This window comes from Mobula birostris, chromosome 3 (assembly GCF_030028105.1).
Source record: "Mobula birostris isolate sMobBir1 chromosome 3, sMobBir1.hap1, whole genome shotgun sequence".
In the NCBI taxonomy this organism is placed as follows: Eukaryota; Metazoa; Chordata; class Chondrichthyes; order Myliobatiformes; family Myliobatidae; genus Mobula; species Mobula birostris.
Window position 1 is genome coordinate 176,349,810 of NC_092372.1, and position 23,757 is coordinate 176,373,566.

At 41.6% G+C, this 23,757-nt stretch overlaps 1 protein-coding gene across 1 annotated transcript in view; it reads left to right on the forward strand.

The window, feature by feature from the left end:
- The window catches only part of znf804b (zinc finger protein 804B), a 317,114-nt gene that overhangs the window by 212,745 nt on the left and 80,612 nt on the right, over nucleotides 1-23,757 (forward strand). Inside the window, exon 2 of the mRNA XM_072252024.1 lies at nucleotides 15,027-15,167. Coding sequence (XP_072108125.1) covers nucleotides 15,027-15,167 — 141 coding nt within the window. The remainder of the gene's footprint in view (nucleotides 1-15,026; nucleotides 15,168-23,757) is intronic.

The following is a 23,757-nucleotide window of genomic DNA, read 5'->3' on the forward strand; positions in this document are numbered from 1 at the left end:
GGTGAACTGAAATCAAAGGACTTCATCCTAAAAACACTCCAACAGTTTGAGATAAATTTTGCAAGTGGAAAAATGGTTGTTGGTGTTGGAGATTAATCAGAGTATTGCATATGATTTACTTACAGCAAGTCCTGGCAATATCCTAGTCTTAACCATTTCAGCTACTTCATTGATGACCTTTCTTCCATTGTAAGGTCAGTAGTAGGGAAACTGACTGATTACACAACGTAACTCCACAGTAAATGAAGCACTTCATGCTACATGTAGTAATACCGAATCTAAAATTTCGGCATTGACTGATAACAAGCGAGTAATATCCATGTGAATATAATGGTAGCAATGACTATCTCCAACAACGATGGTTTAAGCACCTATCCTTGACATGCAGTAGTATTACCTTAACAGAGGCACACACCATCAATATCCTGAGTAACTTGTTGACCAGAACCTCAAATAAACCATGGGCATAAATACCATACCTTCAAGATAAGGTCAGAGACTGGATATTCTGTGGCCAGAGGCCAATCTCTGGACATTTCAAGGTCTTTCCACTATCTGTGAGGCACAATTTAGGAGTGTGGAAAAATTGTCTCCATTTCTCTTGAAGCATGATGCTCAATAGATTCAACATTATGCATGATAAAACTGCCCATGCAACACCCCAATATTTATTTGGCTGCAGTGCATAAAATTTTACTTGCCTAGGTTACTCCAGCAGCATCTCCTAAACTCACAAGCTCTTAATACCAAGAAGGTAAAACAAGAGATCCTTCCAAGTTGCAAACCTATATCACTCTTCCTTCATTGTCACTAAGCATGACTCCAGAAGTTTCTTCGCCAATAGCCATGTGGGTGTACCTCCACCAGAATGAACATAATACTTCAAGAAGGCACCTCACTACTACCTTCTCAAGGATAATTAGGGAAGGCAATAAATACCAGTTCCACCATATCCCAAAAATATGATTAATCAAGAAAATATACATGCCAATTTCAAGTTGTATCCAAAAGAGAACTTCACTTTCTAACTCCTCCTGCATTCACAGAATGCACTTCATTGCTTTCTTGTTCAACATTCATTTCACATCTTTTATCTGAGCATGCTTGGAAGATCTGGAAAGAATTATGCATGATACCATACTTTATCTAAAATAACAATGGCTCTACTAAACATGGTTTTGGCACATTAGTGGTCAAACCAAGGTGCATAATTTCTTGGTGTAAAACTGTACACTCACATGAGTTCATCCTCAAATTCTGAAGTCATTTCATCTGATCATTTCTTCCTAGGTATGGAAGCTTTCTTCCTCTGACTGTCAACAAATGTCCTTGGTTACAGCGTTTATTCATCATGGCCTGCAAAATTCTGACTTTGTTGAGTAAACGTGTCTGAGTAAGGCTCTTTGTCAATGGTCAAATACCATGGTCGTTCATCATGCAGAAGTGTGTTAGAGGTTCAATTCTATATATATCTTTGATCCTCCTAACTCTGTGAACATCTTGATTGATCTAGTGTTACTTTGTAGTCACTACATAGCTGCACTAATTCATCTCCCTTAAGTGCAATCACAGTTGGCATGACCTACTTGCTCAGGGTGATTTCATATGCACATCATTTTGTTCTGGCTACCCAGTTTCACCTCAGCTTGATTCATTAATGCATGTGGGCTTGGTCTGTTGCAATAGACTGCTTTACATCTGGTAGGGGGTGAATGTTGAATGTGCTCACTGTTTCCAGTTATCTCAGTAGTGCCGTTTCTCTACATCTCCAACAGCATGATTTTCAAGTATCAATATGAACAAAATTTTCAAATCTCTTCCAAGATAGTGCTAGTGAACCACAGTGACATTCTGTGTGCTGCTTACAAAACTTTTAAATATGCCTCTGTTGAATTGCCCTCAGTGTAATCTGCAGCATGTAATTTTCCTTTAAGCAATGTGCTTTTGAACCATCTTAATGAACTAGGAATTTCACAATCTTCTGAATGGCTTAACCCTCAAGCATGTAGGTATGGCACCTTTAAGCAGATGAAGGTATATTGCCATGACCAGAAGCGGGGGAGGAGGGGTGGACTCCAAGCTAGACTGCAATACAGAGGAATGAGTTCCCCTGTACCCAGCATCTCATTAGCAAATGTGTACTTAATGGAGAACAAGATTGAGGACCTAAGGGCTGTATCAGAGGGAATTGCTGTGTTCTGTGTTTTATGGAGACATGGCTCACTGTAGAGTCTAGACACTACTGATGCATTGGTAAGACCCAAAGGCCTCTTCATACACAAGAAGAACCAAACTGCTGATTCGGAAAAGGCAAAAGTTGGGGGAGGGGGTTCTCCTTTGTGGCAGTTTTGTCATACTCTTGTTCCCCCAACCTGGAACATCTAACGATTAAGTGCCAACCATTCTACTTACCAGGAGAGTTCTCTTCCCTGACCCTGACTGTAGTTTATATATCAACAAAAGTCGATAGTAACCTGAGATAGGCACTTGAGATATTGAATGCTGCCATCATCAAACATGAAACCAGTCCAACTGAAAAATTTCAGATCATAATCAGGGATTTAAATCAGGTTTGTTTGAAGAAATCTCTGCCCAATTACCATCAGCACATAATATGCAGCACCAGGGGTCCCAACACACTAGACCACTGCTATACTATGATAAGGAATGCCTACCATTCCATGCCCAGACTACATTTCGGGAAATCTGATCACTTAGCTGTTCTTCTCCTATTTGCATACAGGCAGAGGCTAAAGAGCAAGGCTCCAGAGATGAGGACAACAAAGAGGTTGTCAAGGGAGGCAGAGGTAGAGGAGCAGCTAGAGGATTGTTTTGAGTCAATGTGCTGGGCCGTGTTCAAGGACTCAACAGAGGATTATGGTTGTCATGGACGTCAGAAAAGCAGCGTTAGACAAGTATGTCCCCAGAAAGCCATTCAGTGTCTTCTGCAAGTAGAAACTACGGATGAACCACGAGATCCACAGTCTGATGCGGCCCCGATCAGTAACATTCAAGACTGGCAACCAATAAAAATACAAGAAGTCCAGGTATGATCTTCAAAAAGCCATCTCATGGGTGAAGTGTCAATTTCAGACCAAACTTGAATCACAAAAAGATGCTCAACAGCTGTGGCAGGTTGTGAATGCGATCACCTCTTAAAAAGTGAAAATAAGTGACATATGAGCTCACTGCTCACTATGCTCACTTTGAGTGCTATAACATGGAAAGATCTTCACAAGCTCCCTCACTACCCCAATGACCCTGTGATTTCTGTCTCTGAGGCTGACGTAAGAGTGTCCTTCAGGAGTGTGAACCCACGGAAAGCACCCCGTCCAGTTGGGGTACCTGGCCCAGTACTTTAGACCTGTGCTGGTCAACTGGCTGCAATGTTCACCAATATCTTTAACTTCTCACTTGGCAGGCTAATGACAATCCTCAGTAGCTCTTACTGTGATGAAGTATCTTGAGAGATTGATGATAAAGCATATCAGCTCCTGCCTGAGACACAACTTGATCCACTTAAATTTTCCTACCAGCACAACAGTTCCAAGCAATTGGTATTTCATTGCCTCTTCATTCAACCCTGGAACATCTGGACAGCAAAGATGCATACACCGGGATGCTCTTCATCAACTACAGCTGGACATTCATAAGACCAGACAATATTGGAGCAGAATTAGGCTATTTGGCCATCGAGTTTGCTCCACCATTTCATCATGGCTGATCCATATTTCCTCTCAGCCCAATCTCCTGCTTTCCCCCTGTATCCTTTCATGCCCTGACCAATCAAGAATCTATCAACTTCTGCATTAAATGTACATACAGACTTGACCTCCACAGCTGCCTGTAGCAATGAATTCCAGAGTCACCACTCATTGGCTAAAGAAATTCCTCCTCTTCTCCATTCTAAGAGGATGCTTCTGTATTCTGGGGCTGTGTCCTCAGGTCTTAGACTCTCCCACCATAGGAAATATCCTCTTCACATCCACTCTATCAAGCCCTTTCACTTGTCACCCCTCATTCTTCTGAATTCTAGTAAATACAGGCCCAGAGCCATTAAATGCTCTTCATATGAGAATCCTTTCAATCCTTGGATCATTTTTGTGAAACTCCTTTCAACCCACTCCCATTTCAACACATCCTTTCTAAGGTAAAGAGACCAAAATTGCTCACAATGCTCTGAGGCCTCACCATTGCTTTAGAAAGTCTCAACATCACGTGCCTACTTTTATATTCTAGTCCTCTTGAAATGAATACTAACATTGCATTTGCCTTCCTCACCACAGACTCCACCTGCAAATTAACCTTTAGGGAGTCCTGATCAAGAATTCCCGAGTCTGTTTGAGCCTCAGTTTTTTTGTATTTTCTCTCCATTTAGAAGATAGTCAACCCTTTCATTTCGTCTACTTTGTAGACCACATTCTTACTACTGTTTGGCGGTCTGTATAAACCTCCCATTTTTATCCTTGCAGTTCCTTAGCTCCATCCACAATGATTTCAACACCTTCTGACCCTGTGTCACCTCTTTCTAATGATTTGATTTCATTATTTACCAACAGAGCAACATCACCCACTCTGCCTACCTGGCAGTCCTTTGATACAATGTGTATCCTTGGACATTAAGCTCCCAGCTATAATCTTTCAGCCATGATTCAGAGCTGCCTACAGCATCATACATGCCAATCTGCAACTGTGCTACAAGTTCGTCTGTCTTATTCCATATACTGTGTGCATTCAAATATAACGCCTTCAGTCCTGTATTCACCCTTCTTGGTTTTGTCCTCCTTTTGTGTTGCAACTCATCTTGTTCACTGCAGTTTTGCCTTATCAACAGCCTCTCCTTGCTAGGAGTCTCACTACACGTTGCCTCTGTCATTCAACACTATCATCCCTCAAAACAAATCAATAAGCTTCAAGACCTGGGACTTAATACCTTCTTTTACAACTGGATCCTTGATTTTCTCACTTGCAGACACCAGTCAGTTCAGATTGGCAACAGCATCTTCTGCACAATTTCCCTCAGCACAGGTGTACCACAAGACTGTGTGCTTAGTCCCTTGCTCTTTTCACTTTACGCTTATGACCAATGCCATATTCAAGTTTGCTGCTTTGGCAGAGTCAAAGGTGGTGATGAATCAGCATTTAGAAAGGAGATTTAAAATCTGGCTGAGTGGTGCCACAACGACCTCTTACTCAATGTCTGCAAGACCAAGGAGTTGATTACTGACTTCAAGAGGAGGAAACCAGAGGTCCATGAGCAAGTCCTCATTGGAAGATCAGGGTTAGAGAGGGTTAGCAACTTTAAATTCCTCAGTGTTATTATTTCAAAGGACCTGCCCTGGGCCCAGCATGTTAATGCAATTATGAAGAAAGCACAGCAGCGCCTCTACTCCCTGAAGAGTTTGTGAAGATTTGGCATGCCATATAAGAGCTTGACAAACTTCTGTAGATATGTAGTGGAGAGTATATTTACCAGCTGTATCGTGGCCTGGAATGGAAACACCAATGTTCTTGTATTGAAAATCCTACAAAAATATAATGGATACAGGGCAGTCCATCACAGATAAAGCACTCTCCACCACTGAGCACATCTACATGAAGCTTTGTCACAGGAAAGCAGTATCCATCATAAGGGATTCCAACAGGAAGAAGGTACATGAGCCTCAGGGCTTTTAATACCAGTCAGTTCATATTGGCAACATCATCTTCTCCACAGTCTCCATTAGCACAGGGACACCACAAAGCTGTGTGCTTAGACCCTTGCTCTACTTGCTTTATACTTATGGCTGTGTAGCTAAACACAGTTCCAATATCATATTTAAGTTTGCTGATGACACCATTATCATTGACTGAGTAAAAGGTGGTGACAAATCAACACATACTGTAGGAGGGAGATGAAAAATCTGTCTGAGTGGTGCCATTAACAACAACCTCTCACTCTATGTCAGCATGACCATGGAGCTGATTATTGACCTCAGCAATAGGAAACCGCAAGTCTAAGAGCCTGTCCCATTGGGAGATCGGAGGTGGAGAGGGTCAGAAACTTTAAATTCCTCAGTGTTATCATTTCAGAGAATCTGTTCTTGGTCCAGCGCGTAAGTGCAATTACAAAGAAACCACAGCAGTGCCCGTACTTCCTTAGGAATTTGCAAAGATTTGGCATGACATCTAATATCTTGATAAACTTCTATAGATGTGTGGTGGAGAGTATACTGACTGGTTATATCACAGCCCAATATGGCAACATCAATGCCCTTGAATGGAAAATCCTACAAAAAAATAATGGATATAGCCCAGTCTATCACAGGTAAAGCTTCCCCACAATTGAGCACTTCTAGATGGAGTGCTGTTGCAGGGAAGCAGCATCCCTCATTAAGGGCCCACACCATCCAGGTCATGCACTCTTTATGCTGCTGCCATCAAGAAGAAGGTACAGGAGCCGCAGGAATCACACCTCCAGGTTCTGGACCAATTACTACCCCATCAGGATCTGGAATCAGTGTTATTAGCTTCCCTCAACTGTACTCCCCCATCACTGAACTGTTCCCACAAAATATGAACTCACTTGCAAGATTTTTCATCTCATGTTTTCGATATTTATTGCTTATTTATCTATTAATATTATTTTTGATTTTCCTTATGTGTTTGCACAGTCCGTTGTGTTTTGCACATTGATTGTGCGTCCATCCTGTCAGGTGCAGGCTCGCACTGATTCTGTTATGTTTCTTCGAATTACTGAGTGTGGCCACAAGAAAACAAATCTCAGGATTGTATTGGGTGGCATAAATGTACTTTGACAGTAAATTTACATTGCACTTTGAACTTATAATAGGTAGCCTATTTCAGTCATACTATTCATGAGTTGTAGTGACACTCCATCTGAAAATGTGCAAAACCTCTGGGGTAGGTTTTCTGTTTGATAATGCTGTCAGTCAACATCATAAGTCCAATCTGATTACCTTGACTTGTTAGGAAGTAGACAGAATTATATCAATTCATACAAATAGTCATAGAGTTACACAGGCAACACAAACAAAATGCTGGAGGACCACTCAGGCCAGGCAGCACCTGTGGAAAAGAGAACAGCCGGATGTTTCAAAGCTGTACGGCATGGAGACAGGCTCTTTGGCCCAACTGATCAAGCTAATACCATTTGCCAAAGATTGGCCCATAGCCTTCTAAACCTTTCTAATCTATTGCCTATTCAACTGTCCTTTAAAAGTTGTTATCAGAATCAGATTTAATACCACCAGCATATGCCATGAAATGTGTTGTTTTATGACAGCAGTACATTGCAATACATAATAATAAAATCTGAATATTACAATAAGTATATATAAAATAAATTAATTAGGTATTATGAAAAGGGAGGTAAAAATATTGAGGAAGTGTTCATGGGTTCATTATTCATTCAGAAATCCGATGGTGGAGCGGAAGAAGCTGTTCCTGAAATGTTGAGTGTGTCTTCAGTCTCCGGTACCTCCTCCTTAATTGTAGCAATGAGAAGAGGATCTGTCCTGGGTGATGAGGGTCCTCTCACCTTAAACCTATGCCATTTAGTTCTTGACTCCTCTACCCTGGAAAAAGACAATGCATTCACCCTATCTACACCCTCATGATTTCATACAGCTCTATGAGATCACCTCTCAGTCTCCTACACTCCAAGGAATAAAGTCCCAGCCTGTCCAACCTCTCCCTATAACTCCATGCCTCAATCTTGGTAATATTCTTGTAAATTTTTTCTCCCTCTTTCTGGTTTAATAACATCTTTTTCCATACAAGGTGTGCCACGTGGCCAAGTGGTTAGGGTGTTGGACTAGCAATCTGAAGGTCGTGGGTTCAAGCCTTGGCTGTGCGGTGTGTGTGTCCTTGAGCAAGGCACTTAACCACACAACATTCCAGTCTACCCAGCTGAGTTAACCTCACGATAGACTGGTGTCCTATCCGGGGGGGGGGGTGGGGGGGGGGGAAGTCTGGTACTCTCAGTTGCTTCACGCCATGGAAACCGGCATAAGCACCAGCCTGATGGGCCACAAAGTGGCCTTCCAAGTGAGGCAGTATAGTCACATGTGAATCCATTGGTATCATTAATTTCAGCCTATGTTCCCAGCTTATCCTCCTCTACATCAGTAAGACCCTATGCATGTTGGTGAATACACTTTGTCAGGCACCTTTCCTCTCTCCACCATAATTCAGGATCTCTTGGTGGCCAGCCACTTTAATTCCATGTCTGTCCACTATTGGCAAGTTGAGGCAAGGTGCAAATTAGAGTAGCAGAACTACATTGGTAGTCTCCAATTTGAGACATGAACGTCAAATTTTCTAACTTCCTGTCACCACTTCTCTCTCTTTCCCTCTCCCCTTTGATCTCTCCTTATCAAACTGGCACCCATCACCTTTCCTCCTTTGCCTCCTCTACCCTCTCCATCTACCCATCACCTATACACTCATCCCACTGGTTCCCCTCCTCAGCTCTTTTTCTTTTATTCCATAGTCCACTGACCTCTCATGTCAGATTCCATCTTTTTCTGCCCTTCGTCGCTTCCACCTATCACCTCTCAGCCCAGTTTTTGGCATCATTCCCACTCTTCTCCCTCACTCACCTGGTTTTCACCCTCATCACCTGGATCCTTCTATCACCCATCAGTTCTTGCTCAACCCCACTCCCCCAACACACATCAATTTTCATCCTCTCTCCCCTTTAAATTCCATCCCAATGAAAGATTTCAGCCCAAAAAATCAACTGTCCATTACTCTTCATTGGTGCTGTTGGACCCTTTAAGTTCCTCCAGGTCCTTTATATTCAGATTTCTCGAAGTTGCAGGGATTTGCAGAGACTCTTCTGTCCACAGCACAAGCAGACATTGAAGTATGAGTGAAAGCATCATCTGCAATGTCTAATGGTATGTAGAACTCCCAACACTCATTAAAGGCATCTGTTAGCCTTGCAAGACCATGGCTCTGTGCCTGGAAAGTCTTCACTCTCCAGAGCGCAGGCCTGGGCAAGGTTGTATGGAAGACCGGTAGTTGCCCATGCTGCAAGTCTCCCCTTTCCACGACACCGATTCTGTCCAAGGGAAGGGCAAGGGCCGATACAGCTTGGCACCAGTGTCGTTGTAGAGCACTGTGTGGTTAAGTGCCCTGCTCAAGGACACAACATGCTGCCTCGGCTGGGGCTCAAACTCACGACCTTCAGGTCACTAGTCGAATGCCTTAACCACTTGGCCACGTGCCCACACTAATACCCTAATATTTATCTCCAAGTTTCTTACTCTGTTGTCAACAAGTGGCTGTTGATCCAAAGATACTGGAAATCTGAAATAAAAAATCAACATGCTGAAAAAAATACTCTGCGATCTCGCAACATCTACAGAAAGAGAAACAATTCGTCTGAATTGTAAAATCATCAATCTGAAACAGGAACCTTGTTTATCTTTTACAACAGATGCTCTCTAATATGCTGAATTTTTCCAGTATTTTCCCATTAATTTCAAAAATTCATTGATCTTAATCTTGCAAGCTACAATTTTATCAGCAACGATACCATGATGGAGGAGAAAATTCACATTTCTACATCTATTTTGTCATGCTCCTTCTTGATTTCCCAACTAAATTGCACAGATATGATTTTAAAACCAGTATTAAAATTGCAATTCATTTATCACTATCAAAAGATTGTTTATTAACCTGTAAGACCTTTTAAAATTTTAAACATCTCAATCTGATTACCTCTCAATCTTTAAGAGAATATTCATAAATTCATAAATATTATGCAAACACTCGTCTTAAACATCCATAGCCTCATCTAATTCTAGTGAATAGCTTAATGATGCACTATCCTGAGTGGAGACAAGATGACCCATCAAGAAAATCCAGTAAACAACCATTCAATGGTCAAAACCAGCTTTCAGGATTATGGGGTCATACAGTGTGGAGGCAGACCTCTTGGCCCACTAATTTAGCATGGAAAACTAAGTACCCGTCAATACTAAGCCTACACTAATTGTATTTTATTCTGATCATATTTACACCAAGCAGCTCTATACTCTACCATTCACCTTCATATTGGGGACAACTTACAGCATCCCTTCACTTCTGTCACCTGTGTGAAAGGAACTTTCAAGTCCAGATTGGTATAAACAGCCATCTCTGTGAATAATGCAACAGTACAGACTTGATGTCAGGGTCTCATTTAGTAACAAGTGAGGAACAACAAGAAAGACTGTGTGCAAACTCCACAAAGACCCAAACTGCTGAAGCTGAGGAGCAGCAGCGGTACTGTGCTGCTTCTGTGTGTGTCCAGGGCTGTAGTGGTGCTTCATTTGCCAATCTATCAACTAAAAATATTCAAAGTATCTAGATTGATGCCAACTCTTTAAAAATTAATAAACTTTATCAGGTGTAATAAAAAGGAAGTTGGAACGAAGCAGGACATGAAACCCTGCATATAAAGAACTCAAGGTTATTGGCCGTAACATATAATAGAGGCAAAAAAGGAATTCTGGAGATCAGAGAACCAGGGTCATTTTATTTGGAAACAAATAACTCTACACATCTTGTTCACGTCAAGGCCTGCAGCAAGTAAGTTGACAACAAGGAGTTTGGAGAATTAACTGATGCCCTGGGAGGGATTATAAAGCAGCTTCACTTGCCGATCAGATTCTTATATTGTCGTCTCAGTGAAACCATGGTCTCCATTGCCTTCCCCCTTCAGTGCCGTATTATCACTTTTCATAATGGAATTACCTATGCATTTTGTTAATTATTCATTTATATTGAGGGTGAGAATCATTAATATTGTAGCCTTTGTAATGCGAGTGGCTGTATTAATTCTGGTAATTCCACAATTAAATAGCAACAGCTGATGGTATTTCATAAATCATAAATTGGGAGGAATTATTAATATATAGCAATGAATAAGTCATTACTGTATGGGGGCTAAAATTCAGCTCTTTGTACAAACCTCTCCTGTGCTCAGTTCTTTGATCACTGTTTCCTTCGACATTTTCAAACAGATGAGCTTCAGTTTTAATCTTACAAATGCAACTTAAAAATAGAATAACTATAAATGCAATATTTGACAGCTGTTGAAGTTGTGTGTACGTGTGCAGGCACACTTGATGAGAATAGTTACTGTTTTTGATTTATTGAGTTTTTTCCCCATAAATTCTGAGAAAATGAATGAGAAGCACTTCGATGCTGCAGTTTTCTTAAAGCTACAAGATCAGATGATTAAGGCAATTGATCTATACATTATTTTTAAGGAAAGTTAACCTCTTACAAAAGTTAATCTTTTTCAAATGCAGAAGCTTAACAATCAAAACAACAAATCATGAGATTAAGTTACATTTTGAACAGTTTTCCTTTTGTTTGCATTATTCTCATGCATTTGTGTTCCCAGCTCTCTCAGAATAAATAGGTGTTTACTATAACCAGGCTTCCTACCTAGGTTACTACCTCCAGCAACACAGAAGATTTGCAATTTTCCTCCCTACCCCACGCCCTCAAGGTCTCTAAATGTCTGAACTGCCAGACATTAATATGACCACTGCAGGCCAATCAGCAAAGTAATAATGCTCTTACATGGATCCTCTGAAATTTGCAGATGTTTCTTCCATGACCCACTATCCTTGCTTATCCTTCTTCTTCCTTTGTCTCCTATGTCTGTGTGTCTTCCTTCTTGATCACCAAGGTGCCTGCAAAGCTCTTTTGATGTATTAATAATAAAGCCTGATCGTGAAACCTTACACAGGTGCATTGCTCCCCTGCTTTCAAAATTAACTCATTAAATATATGGAAGATCACAGGACAAGGGAAATAGGCAGGAGCTGCCATCCAGCTCAGCCATCTAATTAGATCAATGTTGATCTTGTGCCTAAGGTCTACCTTGTTGTCCAGTCTCCATATTTCCTCATTGCCTTAATATCCAACACATTATTAAACTTAGCCTTTAAATGGGCAGAGAATTCCAAAGAATAAAATTGCAAGACAATGTCCCCTTAGCTCAATTCTCTTATTGTAAATTTGTGCTGGCTGGTGCTATTGTCTGCAGTTATGCTGTATCTATCCAGTTAATCCTCCCAGATTATAGGAAGAGATAGGGGAAAAAAAAGCAAGTAGCTGGAAGTAATTAAGAAAAAAATTTTCATTTCCATTATTCCCAGTTCCCCTATACTTGAAAGCCAAAGAGATAGCCTAAACACATGAGAACTTGGGGATAATCCGTGACAATGATCGTTGATATCAGTGGAAATACTGTAGAAAAACGCAAGTGGCAAAATCACAAATGGGCAGAATTCATCAGAATTATCCCAAACAGTACTGGATCTTCTGAGTCTAATTCTTCTCTGTCCTTAAGAAAATAACAGAAATTTCTAAGATACAAAGATGTGCTCTTTTTTAATAAACACAAGAGGTTTTGCGGATACTGTAAATCTTGAGGAAAACATGCAATGTACTGGTGGAACTCAGCAAGTAGGGCAGCATCTATGAAGGGGAATAAATAGTCAGTGTTTCGGGACAAGATCTTTCAACAGGACTGGAAAGGAAGAAGGGGGAAGCCAGAATAAGAATGCAGGGGAGGGGAAAGCATACAAGCTAACAGGTAACAGGTGAAACCAGGTGAGGAGGAAGGTGGTTGGGGGAGAGGGGAGGATATAAGAAGCTGGCAGGGGGTAAGAGGAAGAGGTAAAGGGCTGCAGAAGGAATCTAATAGGAAAGGGCAGTCAACCATGCGAGAAAGGGAAGGAAGGGGAGTACCAGAGGGAGGAGATGGGCAGGTAAGGAGAATCGAAGGGGTGAGAAGGGATTCTCTAACTTCTAGTAACATTCAATTTCTCTATCTTCCAATAATTTTACCTCCCCACCCCCCCACCCACCTCCTCTTTATCCATTCTCCATACTGGCTGCCATATTAGCCCTTCTGTTACCTTATTATTCTTTTAAATAATGGTCACCTGTGTGGCTCTGTCATTCCTACAGTGACATATTAGCACACACAGCTTAGCATGATTAAGATTTTGTTATGTTTTCCCTATTTTTGTTGTGTGGAAGAAACTCACCACCATATATTGGACATCATGAATAAAATATTTTGGCAGCAGTTTTCCATATTACTGCTGACCGAAGAATTGGATTAACAGACCTTGATATCTTAAATAATACTTATAGTCAGTATTCCTATTTCCCAAAATAGAGTACTTAACACTTCCCTGTACAAATTCCCTCTGCCACCTATTTACCAAATCTGCTAATGCATGACTTTCTGAAATCTGCCACATTCCAAGTGTGATTGTATTAGAAAATATTCAGTAATATTGATCAACACACAGAAAATGCTGGAGGAACTCAGCAGGCCAGGCAGCATCTATGGAAAAAAGGTACAGTCGACGTTTCGAGCCGAAACCCTTTGGCAGAACTGGAGAAAAAAAGATGAGGAGTAGATTTAAAAGGTGGCAGAGAGAAGAGAGAAACACAAGGTGGTAGGTGAAACCAGGAGGGGGAGGGATGAAGTAAGTAGCTGGGAAGTTGATTGGTGAAAAAGATACAGGGCTGAAGAAGGGGGAGTCTGATAGGTGGGGATAGAAGGCCATGGAAGAAAGAAAAGGGGGGAGGAGCACCAGAGGGAGGCAATGGGCAGGCAGGGGGATAAGGTGAGAGAGGGAAAAGGGGATGGGGAATGGTGAAGGAGAGAGGAGGGGCGGGCCATTATTGTAAGTCTGAGAAATCAATATTCATGCATTTGGTGGGAGGCTACCCAGACAGAATATAAGGTGTTCCTCCCACCTGAGTGTGGCCTCATCGCAACAGTAGAGGACACCATGGATTGACATATCGGAATGGGAATGGGAAGTGGAATTAAAATGGGTAGGCACTGGAAGATCCCACATCTTCTGGCAGAATATTGATCAACTGTTTGCGAGTAGAGACCAACAATTGCTCCATAAATGTAACAGAATAAATGAGGTAAATATATTATAACAACCACATTATTAATTGTACTTGCAGTTTATCACAATTCCCAGGATAATAAATAAAGGCATATGTTAGTCTTGCGAGACCATGGATCTGCGCCTGGAAAGTCTTCACTCTCCAGGGCGCAGGCCTGGGCAAGGTTGTATGGAAGACCAGCAGTTGCCCATGTTGCAAGTCTCCCCTCTCCACGACACCAATGTTGTCCAAGGGAAGGGCATTAGGACCCATACAGCTTGGCACCAGTGTCGTCGCAGAGCAATGTGTGATTAAGTGCCTTGCTCAAGGACACAACATGTTCCCTCAGCTGGGGCTGGAACTCAACGACCTTCAGGTCTCTAGTCCAATGCCTTAACCATTTGGCCACGTGCCAGGATAATAACAACCTTCCAATAGAGTTTTATTTAAGACTGGAACAAAAACAAACTGCTGGAGAAACTCAGTGGGTCAGACAACATCTGTGGAGACAGAGGGATAGTCAGTGTTTCAGGTCAAGGCCCGGCATTATAGCTGATATGGGGTCTCGACCAGAAATGCCAACTAATCCCTGTTTCCATAGATGTTGCCAGATCTGCTGAGTTCCCACAGAAGTTTGATTTTCTCCTCCAGATTCCAGCATCTGTAGTTATTGTGTCTCTTTTTATTTTAGACTGCTTGCAATAATAGTGAAGTGAGATAACAAAAAGGGATAATGTTCACCAGGAACTATTATATTCACATCCTGAAATTCCTACTTTCAGCCAGATTTTCTGACTCTTTCCTGAGCATGGAACTATCATATAGTTTTCTGTTCTGTGTGCAGACCGATTGGGAAATATGAACTTTAGAGTATGGTGTTATTAGACTTTGCAGTAATTTCAGCCTCTCATCTATTTGCTCCATTGAAAAGCTCCCCAGGGTGAACGGTGGTGATTTCTTCTTTGACTTTTCTTTCCATTTTAGTGCGCTTGAGACAGTAACCATGGAAACCACACTTTGCTGAGGTGTGCATTGTTTCTGCTCACTACCATCTCAGTTGAGTACAACATGATAACCTACTAATTTTATCTCTGCAGGATGCTGGAAAGGAGAAGGCCATAGCAAAAGCTCTTGAAGACCTGAAAGCCAATTTCTACTGTGAACTATGTGACAAGCAGTATCACAAGCATCAGGAATTTGATAATCACATCAATTCCTACGACCATGCTCACAAACAGGTTGGTGGCAGATTGTTTAATTTTAAGTGCACTGCAAGTTTTTGCATTTTGTGGAAGTTTGCTTGCGTCAAGAGAGGTGTCCATGGAAAAGGTTTTAATTAACCAGAAGAATATCAGCTTAATTTGAAGCTGCCAAGTCGTTATTAATCGCAGCCTTGTGGATTGCAGATCAGAATTAAATATTGGTTATATTTTGGTGGGAAATCAGTTGGTGCCTCTAACCAATTCTTGGTGAACTGTTAGAAACTGGCTTCTGCTGCTGTTTATTGGAAACAAATTTTGATCCAGTTTAGCAACTTGGCTATCATACTGTGTCTCTTGCTGGAAACCTCATATAAATATAATCAATTCATTAATCAAGTCATTAGTCTGCATTTGAAAAGTAAGAAAATTATCAGTGTTGACAGCCCAAAAAACAATTCAAAGTTCTGTGTAGACATCCCAAATTAATTTAAAGGTACTTAGAGGCTGGTTCCTTTTTGGGGTTCAACATTGGACTTCCTATAGATCACAAACTTGTGACAATTCCCACACAGTTTTACTAGGGAATCTCTCAACCGAACTGGCACTCTGTCACACCTGTGAGATATAAAGATGACTAATTTAAAGTGCTTTAAATTTTCTATAATAACTGTTTTAAATAGGTTGATTTGTGGTTATTGATCTGTGGCTGTGGTTATTGGTAATGATGGATACTATAAGCTATTAGCCCTTTGCACATGATGCAGTGGCTAAGTATTGGGATCAGTCACCTCAGTTCTGGATCATTGATCCAGAGAAATGAGTTCAATTACCACCATGGCACTGGAAGAATTTAAATCTGAGTTTTTTTTTTAAGAGAAGCTTGTCTTTTTAACTATGAAACCATCAAAGTGCTGTAAAATTCCAGTTGATTCTCAAAGCAGGAAATCTGCCATTCTTACCTGGGTCTGGTCTTTGTGTGACCCAGATCCACCAGTGGCCATGATTATCTAGTTAGGGATGTCTAAGAATGAATATTGCCGTGCACAGATTAGAAGAAACCTGAAGAAGTCCTAGAGTTCAAAATCGGTGTCAGGTTTGGGAATTCAGATGTGGTGAAAGGTCTAAGATTATGTTGGATTTCAGTGAGGAATAGATAGAGTGGAAAGCCAGCGCCTCTTCCCCAGGGCACCACTGCTCAGTACAAGAGGACATGGCTTTAAGGTAAGTGGTGGGAAGTTCAAGGGGGATATTAGAGGAAGATTTTTTACTCAGAGAGTGGTTGGTGCATGGAATACACTGCCTGAGTCAGTGTTGGAGGCAGATACACTAGTGAAGTTTAAGAAACTACTAGACAAGTATATGGAGAAATTTAAGGTGGGGGGGTTATATGGGAGGCAGGTTTAAGGGTCGGCACAACATTGTGGGCCGAAGGGCCTGTACTGTGCTGTACTATTCTATGTTCTATGTAGTGAGGATTCTAGTCTGTGTGTTTTTTAAAACATTTTATGTTTTAAATATTCTATTATTCCTGTGCTGTTATGTGTTTTAGTCATTCTTATTTGCTTTTAAAATTACACTATTTATTTCAGTTTTACCCATTTGATTGTCACAGAACATTAAAGACATGCAAAAATCCATGGCAGCTTAGACACAAGTCAATATTCGATTTCCAGCCTTAGTGTCAGCCAAAGCCTTTCAGAGGTGAGGCCTCCCCACTGCATCCAACACGGGCTGATGGATTTAAAGCAGGAGTGGGGCAAAAGTCAGAATGAGAATTCAGGGGATGTGGGTGGCGATTCCAGGTAGGAAGCCAAGTCCAGTCTGAGGTGGTGCAGTGTTTTACTTTGTAGTACTGTTATTTTTTAAAATATTTTTCATGTTGACGTACACTTCCCAACACTATATTTCATCTTCGCCCATTTTCCAAATCTGTTTAAGTCCTTCTGCAGCCTCTCCGCTTCCTCAACACTACCTGTCCCTCCACCTATCTTCATATCATCCACAAACGTGGCCACGAAGCCATCAATTCCATCACCCAAATCATTGACATACAATATTAAACGAAGTGGTCCCATCACTAACCTCTGTGCAACACCACTATTCACTGACAGCCAATCAGAAAAGGCTCCCTTTATTCCCAATTTTGCCTCCTGCAATCAGCCAATGTCAAAGGCCTTCTGAAAATCCAAGTACACAACATCCAGTGATTCTCTTTTGCCTATTCTGTTTCTAATTTCCTCAAAGAATTCCAACAGATTTATCAGGTAAATCTTCCTTAAGGAAACCATAGTGACTTTGGCTTAGTTTAGTTGAATTGGGTAATTTCAAGTATCCCAAAACCACATCCCTAACAATTGACTCCAACATTTTACCAACCACTGAGGCTCAGCTAACTGGCCTCTAATTTCCTTTCTTCTGCCTCCGTTCCCTTCTTAAAGAATGGAGCAACATTTGCAATTTTCCAGTTCTCCAGAACTATTCCAGAATCTAATGATTCTTGAAAAATCATTACTAATGCCTCAACAATCTCCTCAGCTACCTTTTATCAGAATCCTTGGGTGTCCATCTGATCCACCTTCAGTCCTTTCAGTTTCCCAAACCACTTGTCCCTGGTAATAACAACTGCACTCGCTTCTGCCCCCGACACTTCTGGCATTCTGCTAGTGTCTTCCATCGTGAAGACTGATGCACGATACTTATTCAGTTTGTTCACCATTTCCTTGTTCCCCATCACCACCTCTCCAGCGTAATTTTCCAGCTGTCTAATATCTATTCTCGTCTCTCTTTTGCACTTCCGAAAAACCTGTTGTATACTCTTTGATATTATCGCCTCGCTTACCTTCATATCTCATCTTTTCCTCTCTTATGGCTTTTTAGTTGCCTTCTGTTGGTTTTAAAAAAATTACCAATCTAACTTCCCGTTAATTTTTGCTCTATTATATGCCCTTTCTTTTGCTTTTATGTTGGCTTTGACTTCCTTTGCCAGCCACAGTTGTATCATCCTGCCTTCAGAAGACTTCTTCTTTGTGATGCATCAATCTTGTGCCTTTTGAATTGCACATAGTGAGTTCCTTGCTGTCAGAGTAAAGACACTCGCTTTGAGCTCCTATTTCCTGTAATAGTAATTGTAGGTAGAATTTACCTGAACTCCAACAGTGCACAAGTTCTACCTACAGCCCCCTAAATCTGGATTGTTTGTTGGGTAAGTGTTTCTTCTATATCTACCTCTATTTAATATGGGCCAGAAAAGAACTACCATCTGATGCCATGCTGATCTACCTTTCAATGACTTGAGAGTTTACACTGGTTTCAATGTATTGCAGAACACTTCTCTCTCACACACACACACACACACACACACACTCACACTGTGTACACTAGGGTTGCTCATGGGTCAACCTGTGAACAATTTGATGAGGTGCATCCTCTGGTCTTTGATTATGTCACCATTTCTCAATTGGCTAAGTGGTCAACACACAGATATCTCTTAGTGACTAAGCATACCACTCTTCTGTGACCACTGTGACAATGTAACTGGTCAGTTCTCTCGACCCAAGTGCTACCGCCTATTTCTCCAGCTCCTCTGATTTGCAGCTAGGGTTTCATGACCTCCCTCTTCAGCCATTTCGGAATTTAAACAACTTACTCTTTGTCTTTCTTGAATCATATCTCAGCTTTATATTGAAAATAACAGTCAGAGTATGTCCTTCACTTTGGGTATGCCCACTATTCAATACAGTCAAGGGTGATCACCAATCTCAATATATATTCTAGCCTGTTCTACATATTGGTGGAAATTGCTGGGAAACACCAACTACAGCAGTGAGAGATTGGTAATGTCTTTGAACACTCCCTCCAGTTGGTTGGCACAGATTTTCAGTACCCTACCGTGTACACCATTAAGGCCTGACACCTTGCCAGTGTTCACCCCCTTGAAAGATCTTCTGAAGTCAGCTTCTGAAACAGAATCACGGGGTCACCAGATTCTATAGGGATTCACACAGCTGCAGTTTTATTCTCCCTTTTAAAGTGTGTATAAAACATATTGAGTTCACCTGGGATTAAAGCATCACAGCTATTCATGATATTAGGTTTCGGCTTGTAGAAAGTGATGGCCTTCAAACCCTACCAGAGCCGACGTGCGTCTGATTACATCTCTAAATTCTGTTGGTCGTATGTGGATATCTTGTATAGTTTTGTTCTTGAACCTGATGGTGTGGGACTTTAAACTTTAGTACCTTCTATCTGAAGGTAACTGTGACAAGATAGCGTGGCCCAGATTGACTATAGACATTGTAATTTTTCAGACAGAGCCAGCATTCACACCCTATTCTCTAGATGTTCACAGCAGAATAAAACATTTCTCCTTCATTCACTCTGAATAACCCTGTCAGAATTTTGTATGTTTTCATTAGTTATGTTTAATGCTTGATTACAAACCCAGTCAGTCTAATTTCTTTTTGTATGGCATTTCCAGGAATAAGTCCAGTAGAGGTCAAAGCCTGCACTCAGAACTGCAGGTATTCTCTCAACAAGGCCTTATTGCAGCGAGACTCTCCTAAATTTCACAGTTTGTAGGCCCATGTTCTCTTAGGATAATATCATGGGGATCTTTGCTGCACCGCCTTGAACACAAATATATGCTTCTTTAAATAAGGCAAACAAAACTGTACCACTCACAACACACTGGAGGAACTCAGCAGGTCAGGCAGCATCCATGGAAACGATCAGTCAACATTTCGGGCCGGAACCCTTCGTCAGGACTGAAGAGGGAAGGGGCAGAGGCCCTATAAAGAAGATGGGGGGAGGGTGGGAAGGAGAAGGCTGGTACGTTCCAGGTGAAAAACCAGTAAGGGGAAAGATAAAGGGGAGTGGGAGGGGAAGCAGAGAGGTGATAGGCAGGAAAGGTGAAGAAGGATTAGGGGAAAACACAATGGGTAGTAGAAGGAGGCGGGACCATGAGGGAGGTGATAGGCAGCTGGGGGCGGGAGCAGAGTGAAATAGGGATGGGGAAGGGAGGGGGAGGGAATTACTGGAAGTTGGAGAATTCTATGTTCATACCAAGGGGCTAGAGACTAACAAAACTGTATGTAAGATACTGGGAGTGTTTTCACTTAAGCCCTGGATGGTTTTGCAGTTTCAGAAAGACTTTACAACCTTATACCCCACCACCCTTGCAGTAAAAGTCAGCACTCTATTTGCCTTTTTAAGTTTCTTGCTGTATATGGATGCTAATGTACAAGTATACATGTATCTCTGAATATTATTTAATTGCCTTGTACTATTTAAATATATCTACTGTGTTTTTAATTTATTTATTGCGATATGGTGCGGAATAGGCCCTTCTGGCCCATAGAGCCATGCCACCCAGCAACACCCAATTTAACCCTAGCCTAATCATGACACAATTAACAATAACCAATTAACCTACCAGCGTCCTTGGGCCATGGGAGGAAATGGGAGCACCCAGAGGAAACCCATGCAGTCACGAGGAGAAGGTACAAACTACTTACAGGCACTAGCAGGAATTGAACCCAGGTCTACTCATTCAATTGACAAATTCATTACCCTGTATTTTTCACTTCATTGCCCATGCACTTAATCTGTAGCTCTTTGATTTCCTCAAAACTTTCTTTCCCCTCTTTGTGTTGTTAGAAAACACCACCAAATCATAACTAATCATGCATGTGCTGTAAATAACTGAGGATTCAGCACTGATCCTTGAAGGAGCACACTAGTTACAGGTTGCCAACTTGAAAATGATCTGTTACCTCCACTCTGTTTTCTGTCCCTTAAACAATCCTCTATCTTTGCTAATATATTACCTCAAACCCATGAACTCCACTGCATGACAGCATCCTGCTCTCCAGGCATTTAAATCAAGCACTATAGTGTTGCAAGTGATTTCCATCACTGATTTGTATGGTAGTTTTGACACTGCACCAGATTTACACACCCATGCAGTATTAAACCAAGCTGTGTGAGAGTATTGCCTCGAGGGAGTCACAACTTGTTCACTTTATAGTCAGGCTGGGCCCCCAAGTCTGGATTTATGCTATCAATTTAGTGCATTTTATTGTTGACTGGAGGAGAGTTGAGCTTTCATCTGCAGCTGGCTGCACAATAACCTGCGTGTACTTGATGCTGAATGGGGAATGAACAACACTTTTATGAAAACGGTATTTATTAGGAGCATGGGCTCTGAAATGCATTAAAGTTCAGTCCTGACAGTTGCCTTCATCATTGAATCTGGCAAACACAACTACTGATATTCGATTCCATAGTCAGGAAGAGTTCTTAATTGCAGGGTGTCTTCTCAAATCCTCAAATGAGGATTTTTTTAAAAATGCCTTCTTGCTGACAATCAACACTGGCACACCTCAAGGATGTGTGCTTGGCCTACTGTTCCACTCTCTCTACACCCTTGACTGTGTGGCTAGGCATACTCAAATTCCATCTATATATTTGCAATGACACATCTATCATTGATGAGAAGGCAAAGAGGAGCAAGATAGATCAGCTGTCTGAGTGGTGTTGCAACAAAAACATTGCAAACAACATCAGTAAGACCAAGGAATTGATTGTGGATTTCAGGGTAAGTCGATGAAACACACACCTGTCCTCATCGAGGGATCAGCAGTGGAATGGGTGACCAGTTTCAAGTCTCTGAAGATCCATCCTGGACCCAACATATTAATGCAATTACAAAGAAAGCACAACAGTGGCTATATTTCATGAGGAGTTTGAGGAGACTTGGTCCGTCACTATTTTTTACAGATGTACCAGGGAGAGCATCTGAACTGGTTCCATCACTGTATGGAATGACCTTCACACAGGATCAGAAAAAGCTGCAGAAAGTTGTAACCTCAGCCAGCTCCATCATTCCATCATGGGCATGACCCTCCTCAGCATTGAGAACACCTTCAAGAAGTGATGCCTCAGAAAGGTGGCATCCATCAGTAAGTATCCCTATCATACAGGACATGCCCTCTTCTTAATGCAACCAACATGCCCTCAATGTTATATACACGCAGTATATAATGTAGGCACCACTTGTATTGGCTGCTCATTCCACACTCGCACGGCCCTTTGAGTGAAGAAGTTTCCCCTTGTTCCCCTTAAATATTTCACCTTTCACCCTAACCCATGATCTTCAGTTGTAGTCCCACCCAACCTCAGTGGAAAAAGATTGCTTGCATTTACCCTATCTATGCCCTTCATAAATTTATATACCTCTATCAAATTTCCCCTCAGTCTTCTAAGTTCCAAGGAATAAAGTCCTAACCTATTCATGCTTTCCATATAACTCAGGTCCTCTGGACCCAGTAACATCCTTGTAAATTTTCTCTGTACCCTTTTAACCTTATTTACATCTTTCCTGGAGGTAACTGACGAAAACTGCACACAATACTCCAAATTAGGCCTCGCGAATGTCTTATACAACTTCAACGTAAAATCAGTAGTTTAATTATGAAGGTCAATGTACCAAAAACTTCCTTTATGATCCTATCTACCCATGCTGCCACGTTCAATGAATTATGGACCTGTATTCCCAGAACCCTTTGTTTTACTGCACTCCTCAGTGTCAAACCATTCATTGTGTAAGACCTATCCTGGTTGATTCTACCAAAGGGAAACACTTCGCAGCTGTTTGCACTAAATTCCATCTGCCTTTTCTCAGCCCATTTTTCCAGCTAGTCCAGGTCCTGCTGTAAAGTCTGACAGTTTTCTCCGCTGTCCACTACACCCCCAGTCTTGGTGTCCTCCTCAAATTTGCTGATCCAGTTGACCACATTATCTAGATCATTGATATAGATAACAAACAACAACAGACCCAGCACCAATCCATCACAGGACTGAGGTGGAGAATAAAGAAGTCACCCATTTGCACCAGGAGGAGGAGAACTGTCTTTAGTCGTGGTCTCTGTGATTATTGGATCCCCTTTCCCAGATCTCATAGGTTCATCATTGAGCACATTCAGGGCAGGAGCCAATGCAGTGGAATCGAGGCATGAACCAGCCATGATTGTATTGACTGGTGGAGCAGATCTGAGGAGTAGTGTGGCTCTTCTTGTTTCCATCACTTACCTTCTTCAAAATCTGCAGCTTGAAGTAATTAGAAAAAATCAATACCATGCCAGTGCATCAGGTTCTCATCAGTAGCCCGGCAGATTTGAAATAGCAATGAACAACATGGACAAATATAATTCAATCACATTTGAACAAGACATCAGGACTTGCTTTCACTTGCATTTGGATAAGAAATATTGGAAGTCAACTTTTACATGAGGTAGAAGTGAACGATATTTATGCTTGTGTGAATTACTGTGGTGACAGGAATGAATTCTATAGCTCAAATTTAACAGCAATTTAAAAGTTTCTTCCCACACCAGTCTGGTGCTGCAGGCAGCCACCTTGCCACCTCTTCAGCGCTTGCCTGTCTTACAAGTCCGAGTTTCTAGCTCAATGCTCAACCCCACACAAGTAGAACTCGTGCAAGATTTGAACCCTGGACCACTCACCACGAAGTCTGGTGAGGATGCCACTACACCACCAGCACATGGGCCTGAAATTAGTCGAATGTGTTGGCTCAGAGTGTGTAACAAAGCATTCCTGCCATTCTGTG